The sequence below is a fragment of the Mastigoproctus giganteus genome, chromosome 1 (genome assembly GCF_048544385.1).
Source record: "Mastigoproctus giganteus isolate SK-2022 chromosome 1, ASM4854438v1, whole genome shotgun sequence".
Classification (NCBI taxonomy): Eukaryota; Metazoa; Arthropoda; class Arachnida; order Uropygi; family Thelyphonidae; genus Mastigoproctus; species Mastigoproctus giganteus.
This window is the reverse complement of record NC_143575.1, coordinates 137,383,740-137,399,077: the sequence shown is the minus strand read 5'-3', so window position 1 is coordinate 137,399,077 and position 15,338 is coordinate 137,383,740. Positions and strand designations below refer to the sequence as shown.

The 15,338-nt window shown below is 40.0% G+C and overlaps 1 protein-coding gene across 1 annotated transcript in view; it reads right to left on the bottom strand.

Annotated features, from left to right (window-relative positions):
* The window catches only part of LOC150091155 (uncharacterized), a 1,391,089-nt gene that overhangs the window by 397,803 nt on the left and 977,948 nt on the right, over positions 1 to 15,338 (bottom strand). Inside the window, exon 28 of the mRNA XM_090374518.1 lies at positions 13,837 to 13,998. Within this exon, the coding sequence (XP_090230644.1) occupies positions 13,837 to 13,998 (162 nt within the window). The remainder of the gene's footprint in view (positions 1 to 13,836; positions 13,999 to 15,338) is intronic.

Here is a 15,338-nt window from a genome sequence, read left to right as displayed (position 1 = left end):
CACAAGCACAGTTCTAATTTTCAGTTTAGCAAAGATTCCCTTTCTGTATTTATTGTTGTTGACCACTTCTTGGAGATCACTGTCGATTGCATGCAGTGAGGGCAGCATTTGCTTTGGCAGGAATCTGTCGGTAAGTACCAGGGAGTCATGGTCTGCTAGTAGCTGTGCTGAAGACTGTATGGAGATAAGAATGTGCCAAGAGCAGTGATCCCAGAAATTTGGCTCTGTCATTTTTCTGATGGCCATTTTGATTATGAATAGCAATCTTCTTTCTCCTATGTACAATCGATGCCTGCACAGTTGAAGGGCATCTACTAGCTATGTTGCTCTGAGATTTGGAGTTTAGTTTTGGCCTATTTTAATAGCCAGAATTCAGCAGCAAATATCCTTTTAAAGTTGGATTCGACAGCCGAAGTCCATATCTCTGAGGTATATAGTACTGACAGGTAGAGATTTGATATGATGTACCTTTTTACCAGGAGTGGAGCAGCTGTTGCTTGGCAACCCAGTGTAGTGAAGTTAGCCTCAAATGTATGAGGTTAACGTGCTCGTTTGAAAATAACCCTCCCAGATCTTTGTGCATTTGGACACTTGGAACTGAGGAGCCATTGAGCATAGGCTCCAGCATTGTTGACTGCCCTTTAGTAAAAAGATGAAATGTGCCAATTTCAGAGGGCTGATTTGGAGGTTGAATGCATTGAAGTAGTTAGTTATGTCCTGTAGTTTCCTGTTGATTGGCTGCATGGCTTTGCTACGAGTGTGTCTCAGGATAAAGTCACTCATGTTCAGGCCTTAGGCAGAGGGGTCAGTTCGAAAAATCAGAGACGGTCTCCCGAGGAAGACAGTGGAGCAAGTGGTGCTGTCCTCATATGACTACCACAAGAGAAGGGAAAGACCATTCAGCCCCACCAACTGGAAGTGCTTTTGTGCAACTGCACTAGTGACCACACAGGAAGGGAGAAAATGTAAACGCATAAAGTGGAGCATCGAAATACATACATCATGCAAGCATACTACAAAATAAAGAAGCTGGAGACTGATATGGCAACTTACAGGGTGAGACTACACACCAAGTGGCTGGAACGATTCCCAGATATTCGGATCACTGAACAGCGAATAAATAGCGGACCAGAGAAGGACCATCGTCACGAAGAACCTGATAGCTCCTGCAATCTTGGAAAAAATAAAGCAGAACATGAGTGATCAACTACAAAGGATAAAGAACATGTTGCCACCGGACCAGAGGAGGAAGAGCAAAAAGAAATACAACCCAGAGCAGCTGAAGTGGAAAGAGATGAGGTCATGATATCCAGAACAGAGGATGAGTGGAAAAAGGCCCTAAAAGAATTTGAAGGAATGGACCCCACAAAGGCAGAATTGTACCTTGTGGAGTCACAGACCACCTCAATCAGCACATAATACTGCCTTATTATGTGCCGACAGCAATGGGGAAACACTGGAGGCCATCCACATAGCCATGTATTGTGCTGCAGTAGCAGCCATGAGGATTAATGGAAGAGAAACAAGAGACCAGCAGCAGCAGAAGAACCAAAAACAGAAGGAACCGCCAGCCTAGGAAAGAAGACTTCTGAAGATAGAGAAATTAAGAGTCAAGATAGGTCAATTGACCCAGTACCAACAAGGGAATAGGAGTAAGATATTAATTGGAAAAGTGAAGAGCAGCATACTCAAAGAGAGAGCGTCCACAGCAATAGAAGAGTACTTGGGCACTTAGCAAGAGACTGCACCAATACAAAGAGAGCTCCCAGAGGGAAAAAAACAACAGAATCTTTGATGAGGACCAAAGAGGCTTATACAGGAGTTTTGGAGAAGATGGGAAACAAGTGAACAGATCATCCGAGCAGAAAATGATTGAGGAGTTCTGGGGAAACACATGGAGCAGGGAAGTAAGACATAACAGCCAAGCCCCCTGCACAGAACTAGAATGCAAGAAAACCAAGGACGTACAAGAAATGAGAAGGTGGGAGATTTGGGAAGAAGAAGAAGTAAAACAGATAATCAAGAACTCTCACAACTGGCAAACTCCATGAATAGATAACATCCACAACTACACCATCTACTGGTACAAGAAGCTAACTTGCACACGCAAGCACTTGGCAGAGCAGTTTACCCGAATGATAAGACACCCAGAGACAATCCTGAAGTTTCTCACTCAAGGAATCATATATCTGAACCCTAAAGACATAGATAAAAGAAACTCAGCAAAATATAGGACAATCACCTGCCTCCCAACAATGTACAAGATCCTGACCAGTTGCATAAGCAGGAAGAGATTGGACCATTTGGGGAGCCAGAACATAATGGCCAAACAACAGAAAGGATGCAAGGAGCAATTAAATATAGATGCCGCAGTTATGGAGCAAACCTAGAAGAAGCGCCACAACATGTATACAGCCTACAAGAAGCGGTGCATCATGTACACAGCCTACATTGATTACCGTAAGGCCTTCGACTCCGTGCCTCATAGCTGGCCAATAGAGACACTGAACATCTACAAAGTCAATCCGATAGTGACAAACTTCCTAGGAGAAACGATGGTGAAATGGGGTACCACCATTAATGTTGAAAACATCACAACCAGGCCAATCCCCATCAGGATAGGAATCTCAGGGAGATGCCCTGAGCCCGTTGTGGTTCTGTCTAGAACTTAACCCGCTATCCACCATGCTCAACAGTAGCAAGTACTGATATAACCTCAAAGAAGAAAGGAAGAACCTGTACACCCTGACCCACCTGATGTACATGGATGACATCAAGCTCTACACAGGACCGAGAAACACCTCCAGCAACTACTCCAGATCACTGAAGAATTGAGCAATGATATTAGGATGGAATTTAGTCTAGACAAATGCAAGATCCACAGATTGCACCAGGGAAAATTAGTCAACCGAAACTACCAGCTGCAGACTGGTAAACAGATCGAAGCCATAGCAGAGGGACAGGCCTACAAATGTTTGTTTGTTTGTTTGTATGTAGGCTTTATGGCCGGAAAGGCCATAATGAGCCTAACTATGGTGATGTTAAATACATAGTTATATCTACATAGATATTCAATTTATACTGCATTGTACAGTTTTATCTGTTTGAGGAAACCAAAAATTTCGGTTACATGTGACGTGTCTGCTAGGAAGTCAGTAATGCTGAAAGAGATATTTGTCGTGGAAAATGAGGTAAATATAGCTTGTCGATCAGTATTGTATTTGGGGCAATCAATAAGTACATGCTCAACAGTGAGCTGAGTGCTGCACCCTGTGCACCATGGTGGATCAGTGCCTGCAAGGAGATAGAGATGAGTCAGGTGTGTATGATCTATTCGCAGTCGAGCTAGTACTACTTGTTCATGTCTAGTCTCACATGAACTTGACTTTCAAGGCTTGAGATCTTTCTTTATACAGACAGTTTTTTACCAACTTGATTTTGCCAGATATGTTGCCATTGCTCAACACTTCGCTTCTGTATAGTTAATTTGAAATCAGAGAGTGGTTTGCTAAAGGGTTGATCTACAGGATCTGTAGCAGTTTCGGCAGCTAGGTCAGCACGTTCACCAACAATTCCAATGTGACCAGGGATCCAACAAAAGAGAATCTGTTGTTTGTTCTTATTTAACTTGGTTATGATGTTCCAAATGTGTAAGAGTAAGGTGTTATGATGATTTTTATTCTGGTGTAGAGCTTGGATAGCACTAATTGAGTCTGTGTAGATAGCGCTGTGCAAAATATTTCCTGAAATTTAATGCTATGTAGATAGTATAGAATCCTGCATGTAGCTACTGCAATAAATGGGGAGTTTCTTGGCTATAGTAAAGTTGGGATATACTGCTGCTGCTGCTGCACTAAATAGGTGTCAGTTCTAGATCCATCTGTGTAGATTGGCGTGTTGTTGTTGTTATTGGGATTAACAACACAAGGGCTACTAAGGCCAAATTGTGTCTGTTCACAGTTTAATTACAGGCAACATATAGTTAGAGATGTTAAACTATATGCTCCTGTACAGGCCAATATGTTTTAAATACATGAAAAGTTCTTGTATATTGGCTTCATTTCCTAATATATGAGATTTATATCGGAAAGTGTTTGATCGAATGGTTGAATACAGTGCTGCTTTTTTTGTGACGGTATGCAACGGTAAGGTGTACCGGCACTTTTATTAACAGTGACGTGTGACATTTGCATGCAGTGCACTTTGAAATTTGTAATATTCCGTAAATTTTTTTCACATGTTTATCTACTATTCAAATAAGCTTAAAATTATTTAACTAAATTTACATTTTTCACTGTCTATTGTTAAGATATTTTCTATATAAAACTGTATAACCATTTTTATAATTCTAAATTACTCAGTCGGGCCTCTGTTTAATTATTTTGAATTCCCCTTGGAAGTTACATTTAAAATAGTTTCCGTTGAGCGAGAAAATTTTCATATAGCGAACGGATTAGGAGAGAATTAACTTGGTACGCCCTGTTCACATTTATGGCCTTCAGGCAATTAGTGCTGCTGCATGAATTAAGAGAGCTGAAGGGATTACCATTCTACAACTTAGTGGTACCTGGTAAAAACTAGGTCATGCTGGTCTTTTTTTTATGAAACCCCCAAACACGAAAGGTATCAAAACCTATAGTACTTGGTACTGTGCATGGGTTGAAGGAGAAGTATGGGGGAGGGGGATGCCGGAAACTTTGCTCTAGAGACTAAACATGGGTTTCACCACTTCAAGCCTCCAATAAGCAAAGTGGTGGTATTTCACCGGTTGATGAAAGTCATCTACCACCTGCAGTGAACAGATCAAGGAGTATTCCCAATGGGCTCTGGTCCACTTTCTACTGTGGTGGTGTGCAAACATTTCCTGTACAGGGGCCATATTCAAAAAAATTTAAAGTTAGATTTCTTTAGTGTGTTACATTTTCCATATCTTATTGCATGTAAAAGTAAAATTGAAAATATTCGACAATTTTATTAAGTACATTACACAATTACATTTACTGAACAAAACATTTAATGAGATTTTTTTTGATAATTAACAAAATTTAAAATGCTGTTTTAGTTCACTTTTCGGGCAGGCCGTAAGTTGGACACTTCTGTAAATCAACTGTAAGTGCCCCGTTCAAGAATTAGAAAAGTGATTTTCTTTTACCCCGACAAATAATCATCTGTTGTTTAGCAGAAGTGCGTTATCGACATTTTTCCCTTTCTCTGTTTACATGGTCACAGCACCTGAATATCCAAATGACACTGACATTTTGGACAGTTTCAAAAAAAAAAAAAAAAAAAAATCAAATTTAAGAACTAGTGACAGTACTGATAACGAGAGAAGGAAAACGAGGACAACGAAGGCATTAAACCTTCTAAGCATGAATTGTAGGCATTTGGTGAAAATGAAGTTAGAAAATTGTCAATTAGGTTACAGTTAAATGCAATTTGTGGATTGGGGGGGGGGGTACCTAATTGTTTTTTTTTTTTTTTTTTTGTAGTTGTTGGCGCATCAGCTTCTGTGGCCATAATGCACCTACCAAGGTTTTTGCAGTATTTTGATCCAAGCCCGAGGTGGGATTCAGGGATTCGAACCCACGACCTTTAGGTTGCTAGGCAGGCACTTTACCTACCCGGGTACCTAATTGAAAAGATGGTTTCAGAAGAATTGAAGAATTTGATGGACACTCTGTGTACGATACCAATTTCATCCAGTGAATGTGAACGAGGATTTTTGCAAACGAATCTGATTGTCAGCCCAACCAGAGCTTCGTTGATGACAAAAACAGTTTCTTCACTATTGTTTCTTAAAATTGTATGGCCACTGCTGACCCGCTTTGATCCAGCAAAATATGTCGATTCGTGTCTGCTTCGGAAACATCATTCAGCAACCGACACACAAAGAGGAAGAAAAGAAGTCAGTAGAGGGTGTTGGATGGAAACTTAATAAAATTTGGAATATTCTACAAAAACTTTATTATAAAATTATTTTTACTTATTATTTTTAGGGGATTTAGTCTAATTTTTTTTTTTTTTTTTTTATTTGGTAGTTGTTGGCGCATCGGCTTCTGTGGCCATATTGCACCTCCCAAGGTTTTTGCAGTACTTTGATCCAAGCCCAAGGCGGGAATCGAACCCGCGACCTTTGGGTTGCCGGGCAGGTACTTTACCCACTCGGCTAGCCCGGTCGGCCTTTAGTCTAATGAAGAACCCTTAAAATGTCACTCGATTGTCTGCCTGTCCATCTGTTTGAGACAGCATTGTAACTACTCAACCTATTGACTAGAAATTTTGCATTGGTTTGCACATAAAGTGGGCCAACATAACACCACATTAATCATTGTTGACAAAAATTTGTCTGAGGAATGGAGGGGGTTTAAAATGTTGGGGGGGGATAAAATATTGTCAACAACCTATAGCTACACCATTGGAAAGAACTCAACGAGTATGTTTAAAATATAATTTTAAAATATTTTCAAAATTAAAAATGGCGGCAGGAAAATGTTAGTAATTTTCATGTCCCCATCTATTTTCATTGCTAACTGAGCTAAAAATTTAAAAATCACATTAGCTATGCGTTATTCAATGATTATCAAGGGAAAACTATTCTGATTGAAATCTATCATTTATTTTTGTGTTAAAATTAAAAAAAACAATTTTTTATTGCACTTCGATAGTACACCTCTTTGTACTAAGTAACTCTCGTTTTGGTGACAAAAAGCTTGCTAAATAGTTAGTTAATAATTCTATAAAGGTCATTTATAAATTTTGCAACCAGAAGTATTTTTAACATTTTTTAAAGCTGGAATTGTCCCGGCAAGGAGATATGCAGAGAGCCAGCGTTGAGGCGGTGGTGGTGGTGGAGAGGCGCCTGTGCAGAATCTTGCACAGCCCTCACCTGCCTGTCGCTTCTCCCCCAATTAGACAATGTTATTTCCTAAGTTTTAGTCCAGGCCCGGGTACTAGAAACTTTTTTCAGTTACCATAAAGCTCTCTAGTTGATTTTTTTTTTTTTTTTTTGATTTGGTAGTTGTTGGCGCATCGGCTTCTGTGGCCATATTGCACCTCCCAAGGTTTTTTTTTTTTTTTTTTGCAGTACTTTGATCCAAGCCCGAGGCGGGAATCGAACCCGCGACTTTTGGGTTGCCGGGTAGGTACTTTACCCACTCGGCTAGCCCGGTCGGCCTCTCTAGTTGACACTAACGACCATTCGTGTCATCCTGAGAGCCCGGCACTCAGTAGTTGACCGATTTATTTACTTATTTTATTCAAATTTTACTTATTTTTCGATACAGGGTGTCTCAAAAATATTGGTACAAACGTTTAAGGAAGGTAGGTAACATCTAAAGGAATGTGAATTGCATAGGAACCCATAACCGGAAACGTCACCGTAAGTCGATACACGGTGGTGTTCATCAGTTCGCGAGAGGGAAAATTTCTGGTTTACTCAACCAAGCAGTAGTTTCCGCATGAAGAGCATGCATCGATATATGAACTGTGAGCTGGCAGACATGCACCTAGTGTATGGATTAGCAGAGGGCAATGGACGAGCCACTCTACGAATTTATGGAGAACGCTTCCCAGACAGACATGTACCGGACAACCATTTGTTTGCGCGTGTGCATCAAAATTTGTATGATTATGGGTCACTTAGAGGTAACAGGAGAAGTGCGGGCAGACCACGTTCGATGTGAGCTCCCACCATGAAAGAAAGTGTGTTGAATGCCATCCAGAATAATCCTACTACCAGCACACGTGCCGTTGCCTCTGCCTTAGGAGTGTCTCGTTGCAGTATACAGCATGTCTGGCACGACGATTCCTTACACCCCTTTCAGGCTTATTTCACTCGGGAAGGCTTATTCAATCAGCACAATGTTCATGTATGGGCTAACGGCAACCCACACGGTGAGCACCCCCATGCAGCACAACATCGCTTCGCAATAAATGTGTAGGCAGGTATGGTCGGTGACTGCTTAGTCAGCCCATACCTGTCACCATCCCGAATGACCTCTGCTAAATATCGGATCTTTCTTGAACAAGTTCTACCAGGGTTACTTGATGGTGTTCCAGCAAATGTGAGATGCAACATTTGGTTTCAACATGACGGGGCGCCTACCCATTATGGAAGGTGGGTTTGTTACCATTTGAACAAGCGTTTTGGGTGTCAATGGATTGGCCATGGTCGACCCGTTGCCTGGCCTGGCCCCCACGCTAACCTGATTTATCGAGCCTTGATTTCTTTCTGTGGGGAGCCCTCAAATCTATCGTATATGAATCGCCTGTGGAGACGGAAATGGATCGTGTAGCGAGACTCGTCTGCGGTGCTGCTACTGTCAAAGAAACTCCAGGTGTGTTCGACCGTGTCTGCCAATCCATGCTGCATCGGTGTCACGCATGCATCGCGTCTCATGGTGGAACCTTCGAGCATCTGTTGTAATATCATGAAATGCATCCATCTCATACTCCATTGTTAATATTATGTCAAATAAATGTTAGCCACTAATTACTGTCTTGTGTCAATTCTGCTTCTTGTGCCTCTGCTACTACTTTCCCGTGACGTTTCCGGTTATGGGTTCCTATGCGATTCACATTCCTTTAGATGTTACCCACCTCCCCTAAACGTTTGTACCAATATTTTTGAGACACCCTGTATATACTTGAATAATGAATTTATACTTAATAAACTGTGTTAATATACTACATTTGTTGTTCTTATTTCAAATACATTACTACAAAAGTAACAATATCAGGAAAAAAAATTTTTTAGAGTACTTTTCATATCCTTTAATTTTCAATTTTTCCTGATAGCAAAGAATGAGTACCGGCACCTATTTTTTTACAAAAAAAGCACTGGTTGAATATAAGGGACACTCAACCAGAAAATGACGAACACTAAGTTGCATCTGACAGGATGAGCACTGAGGTGGGTTTTCTCCCAGTAGCAAGAAGAGATGGGTATGGTGAGTGTGTCCAATTCTGAGCTTCTCCAATACCACTTCTTCTCGTCTGTTTCATCGGAGGCTAGAGAGCCACAGCTTTGGGTCTTCTTTTATCTGATAAAGTTTATGTTGATGTTACCTTTCCATATCTGTGACCATTTATCGTAGCACACTTTACGAATGACAGACTTATAGTCAGTGTAAGGAACCTGAGGATATTGTGAGAGAGAGCACTTTGAGGATGTTTAGCGGCAAAGTCAGCTGTTGTTATTTGGTTTTTAGGAGCATTAGCAACTAAGGCCATATTGCTCCGGGGATATGCGGTGGGCATTCCCTGACCTTTCCGCATGCTCTGTATTTGGTGGTCAGGGGCTGCAGCTCCAGTCTAATCAAGAAGCATGTGATACACACTACTGCTCCTGCCCACCTGGCTATGGAGGCACCAGCAAAGTCAGCACTTTCATTTTCAGGAATGCCAGAATGGCCAGGAATCCAGCAGAAACTGATTGACTGATTGGACACACTGCAGCAGAATAGCTGGGAATGAATCTGTTTCACGACAGGATGAGAATATGAGAACTTCTTCTTTAGGGCAGCACTGAGGGAGTCTGTGTAAATTATGAGAGGTGAGATGGAAAGCTCAATAATCTTACTAAGTGCTAACTTACTGGCATATAATGCTGTGAAGATACTGCAAGCTGGCAGTAGAGTGGCTGAAATCGAACATGAAGGAAAAACTGCAGCAATACCTACCATTTTGTTAGTTTTGGAACCATCTGTATAAATTTTATAGGCATGGTTGTTCATAGTAGCACGAACTGAGTGTAACTGTCTGATACTGCAGGGTGGTATTTTTCCCCCCACTGGAGAAAGTACACATCGTGAGAGACAGACACATAAGTCCAAGGTGGAACAAGTGCAGTTGTATCCTGAAAAATTTCATTTAAATTGACATTCCAACTCTGAACTAGCTCTTTAATCCTGAGTGAAGCAGGTCTATTTTCATTTGGCTTCCTCTCAGAGAACGATTCCAACCGAGTATTACAGACTTACTCCCAACTGGGGTGCGATGGTGGACTCTGGATCTTAGCAGCGTAATGGAGCAGTAGTGTTTTTCTACGCAAGTGTAATCGGGGATAATGCACTTCAATGTAAAGACTTTGGATCGGAGAAGTCCTGAAAGCTCTTAGGGCTGTCCTCAGAGCACTGTGCTGTATGACATTCAGCCGTTCTAATGTGCTTACCCTAGTAGAGTCATATACTGAAGAACCGTAATCCAAGTGTGAACGGATTAAGGAGTTGTACTGGTGTAGTAAGTTATTCCGAACAGCTCCCCATGACATGGACAAGACTGATCAAAGTATATTCATATGCTATAGACAAGTAGTTCTTAAATTAGTGACGTGAGCTTGGAAGTTTAGCTTGCTGTCCAATATCAGTCCAAGAAATCTAATGGTATTTACAAGTGGGATTGGAGTTTTGTTTATTTATAGATCAGGGTCAGGATGGAGAGCCCGTAACTTGCAGAAGTGAGTAGCAGTGCATTTATTTTCTGACAGTCGATAACCATTCTGTGAAGTTCAGGATTCTATTTTGGTTATGGCTAGTTGGAGCTGCCGTTCAATGGTGTTCATACTTTTGGACTGACAGGAAATAGTAAGATCATCTGCATACATGTACATTTCAACGGTTTTTGGGATGTTCCGTGTCATATTGCTAACTTGAATTGTGAATAGTGTTGGACTAAGTATCGAACCCTCTGATACACCTTCCTCTTGAATGTGAGATGTAGAGATTGCGTTTTTATATTGGACCTGAAAATACTGAAGTCACAAGAAGTTTTGAATTATTTCAGGCAACTGTCCCCTTAGATCTAGATGGTAAAGATCCATTATAATACCATGATGCCAAGTAGTGTCGAATGCCTTTTCAAGATCTAAGTTGATCATGACTAGATGTTGTCTTATGACAAAGGCATTGTGAATATGAGAGTCAACTTTGATAAGCATGTCTAGCGTTGATCTGTTCTTCCGAAATCCATACTGATGGTCTGGAAGGAGATTCTGTGACTCCAGGATGTAAGTGAGTCTTGTATAAATCATCCTTTCGAAAATTTTCCCTACGCAGCTTGTAAGAGATATTAGCCTATAATTTTGAACCAGGGTAGGATCTTTGCCTGGTTTTGGTATGGCGATAATGAACGAATGGCGCCAGGAAAAAGGATAGACATTTTCAGAGAAGATCCGATTGTAGAAAATCAGCAGGGTACACAAATCCTCTTCATATAAATGCTTTAGCATAATGTAATGAACACCATATGGCCCTGAAGCACTGCTGTGAGATCTATTTAATGATTCAGTTCTATTAATGTAAAGGGTTGGTTGTACGGAAAGGAGCGGCACATTGAGAAGTTAATTTTATACAGTTCTGCATGATCTTTAATGCTCTGGAAGGAGGAGGCATAGGAAGCAGAAGCAGAGATGGTGGCAAAAGACTCTATACAGTGGGACCAACTGATGATGTTACTGACAACAAATTCAAAATGGGAGGCATTGAAAGAAATAATCTTGGAAGCTACTAGGCTTTTCATACCAATTAAGAAATAATGTTCAAGATTTAGGCCTAAATGGATGTCAGATGAACTAATTAGATATGCAGCAGAGAAGAAAAATTCACAGGATACATATAAATAAACAGGTGACACAGTATAGTCTATGATTGATATAAGCTAATCTGTAATAAAGTCACAAAGGAGGTTAGGCAGGCAAAGGCAGATTACAAGAAATCTTTGGCAAAGGATGCAAAGTTTACTTATGTAAAATCTAGAAGGAAGGGGATGAATCAGATTGGTGCACTTGATACTGATGGTTCAACTGTTGATGATCCTGATCAGGTAACTAACAAACAATGAATATTTTGCATCTGCATTAACACATGAGGAGTTATTCAGGGAGGGGAATGCCAGAGGTGTATTAAACTCTAGCAGTGAGTTAGATAATATTGTAATAACTGAGAGTAAAGGGGAGGAGTTTGTTGTTGTTTGTTTGGTTGGTTTTTAGGAGCATTAGCAACTAAGACCATATTGCTCTGGGATATGCGGTGGTCATTCCTTGACCTTTCCGCATCCTCCGTATTTGGTGGTGACGGGCTCGAACCCCGGTCTAATCAAGAAGCGTGTGCTACGCACTGCTGCTGCTCCTTCCCACCTGGCTACGGAGGCGCCTAAGGGGAGGAGAAATTGTTGACAATAAACATAAGAAAGGCACCCGGGATGGATGGAATCTATTCATTTATATTAGAGGAGGAAGTAAGCAAACCCTTAGCCATAATTATGGGAGCTTCCTTGGACTCAGGGGGAGGTACCCATAAATTGGAAATGGGCAAATGTGACCCCAATCCACAAAGAAGGATCAAAGGGAGACACAGGTAATTACAGACCTGTTAGTTTCACTTCCATTCCAGAGAAATTAATGGAGGCACTGGTTAAAGAAGCTTTGCAGGATCTAGGCAAGACTTCAGTTATAGCTAGGACACAGCATGGGTTTCTTAAGGGGAAGTCTTGTCTAACCAATTTGATGGATACTATGATATAGTCACAAAGGAATTGAATGCAAAGAATAATTTTTATATCATATAAAGGCTTTTGATACTGTTGCACATGGAAGACTGCTGTAAAAATTGGAGCAGTGTGGAATTGGAGGCAAATTGCTGCTAGGGATAAAGGGACGGTTGAGTGGGAGAAGACAGTCGTAATCAATGGACACTGCACTTCATGGAATAATGTTATTAGTGGAGTTCCTCAGTGTTAAGTGTTGGGTCCACTGTTGTTTTCTGTATTCATTAATGATACTGATGATGGTATATCAGGCTTAATGTCCAGGTTTGGGTTGGCAGGGTTGTTAACGACAGTACTACCAAAACAGGATCTAGAAAAGGTGGCAACTAAAGTTTAACATTGACAAATGTAAAATACTGCATGTGGGAAGCAGTAACCCCAGAGAAACATATCAAATGTGTGCTACTACACTGATAGTAGTAGAGAGTGAAAAGGACCTAGGGGTAATTGTGCAAGCAGATATGAAGTTTTCTGAACAGTGCAGATGGTCTGCAAGAGTAGTCATGGTGTCTTGTCAATGACATACAGGAATTTTTCTAGCAGGGATAAGGAGGTGATTATCCCTTTTTATAAGGCAATGGTTAGGCAACACCTTGAGTACTGTATACGCCCTGTATAAAATGAGGGCTTCTTAAAATGAAGCCCTCATTTTAAGAAGGATGTAGAGCTGAGCTTCTGGAATGAGTATAGAGAAGGATAACAAGATTAGTGAATGGAACAAAGGGTTGCTCTTAAGAAAAAATGTTTAAGTTTTGCAAATTACAGTGTCTGGAGACTAGGCACCTGATTGAGGTGTATAAAGCCTTGAATGGTTTGAGCATGCTCAATGCTGATGGGATTCTTCCTCTTGCTCAGAATAATTGCCTGAGAGGGCATAAATTCAAATTAATTGAGGAAAAACAGTTGTAGGATAGATGTGTTGAAGTTTGCCTTAGCCAGCATGTGGTTGATTGTTGGAACAAACTTCCATCTGTCGTTGTAGAAGCTGATAGCTTAAACAGATTCAAAGCAGAACTGGACAAACATTTGGAGCGAGTGGATGGGTGAAACGAGAAGGGGTGTGTGTGCTTTTTTTTTTTTTTTTTCCTGGCTGATGCTATATAAGCTTGCTTTCTTGCATCATGTGCCCTTGCTAATGCTAAATATGAAATAAACAACAAGTCGTATTATTTATAACTGAATGACAAAATGTTCACTTCAAGACATTTGAATTATTTTTTCTTTAATATATAAATCATAATACAAGATCCTATGAAGAAAGAATAACAATAAAGTATTCAAAATTTTCGTTACCTGGTAATCCATTTTCTCCCTGCTCTCCTTTCACACCAAAATATGCAGCTTCACCCTTTTGTCCTGGGAAACCTGGAAATCCTACTTCACCAGACCTTCCAGGTAAACCAATGTCACCTGGATTACCAGGAGACCCTGGAAGTCCTTCTTCACCATGCATTCCTAAGCAATAACCAAAAATAGCATTAGCCAAGAAAGTGCTATATTTAATATTATTGCATTGTACAGGTAGTAATGCATAGTATCATTTTTGAATATACCTACATACATGAAGAGAAATAAAAATATGCATTACTGTATTTGATAATCCACCTGGATAATCATTATGTAACATCTAATACTGTGAATCACTCCCTAACAAGTTGATTGCTCCTAAACCTCAGTAATAAGTAAAACGTCCCTGAACCAAGGACTATACTGCCATTTATTCTCAGTAGGGTGTCATCCATCACTGGTGTGACACCATTGTGGAGAATGCTGTCTCTTCATCAGTGGATGACTAGGAATACGGAGTCTAAAAGGAAAATCCAATTTTCAATTAATTACACAATAATGAATGGGGGAAAAGAATTGAGGTTTTGAAGCTTTAGGTACTTTAAAGACAATTATTATGAAAGCCCTACTTGCATTCATTCCAATAAGGAAGTACCACACAAGAAGTAAGTAAGGATAAAAAGGATTTAGCATTAAAAAAAAAAAAAAAAAAAAGCATGAGACAATTACGGAGTGATGAGAAACTCAGATTGATAAAGTCAATTTGTAAAAAAAAACCACAGAAGGGTGGCAGAAAAGTCTGAATATGAACTTATCTATATGTAGACAGACATAGAGATATACCTGTCTCATTGTCATTAATTACTTGAGTCAAAAATGGAGCCTATTACAAGAGTCAAAAATGGAGTAGGGGCCAGACATGTTCAAAGCCGCTAAGTGGATTTTTCTTATTTATTGATTTGAAATTATTGTTTTTCTAAAACTTTTGATTTAAATTTAGTAGTATAGCATTATTTTGTGATTTTCTGATTAATTTGGTCTATTTATTCTTTACTCGGCCTTGCAATTGCATAAAAGTATCGGTAAGGGTATCCCACGTGTTACAAGTCGCAACTCCGCTGAACGAGAAGTTTTTTAGCCATATTTAGCCGCTTATTGAATATTTTTTACATCAAATTATTTTTTGTAAGTAGCTTAAAGACCTAGTAAGGATCGTTAGTTTATTCTGAATTGAGATAGCGAGATTTGAAAGTTAATTAATACTTAAGTGTACATAGATTACCGTTCGTAACTTCCCGCCTTTGTCCTTGTCATATGATCGTTATATATCGAACCTAGATAGCATTAGTATAGTATAGGTTATAATATTTTCGGTGATCGGTAAAATCTATTAAAGTTGTTGAACTTCGTTGGCATTTAAATTGTACTTTGAACTAAATACATATACCGACTTAGATTACAAACGTAACATAATTAATTAATGCATAACTGATATGGAAGTTATATAA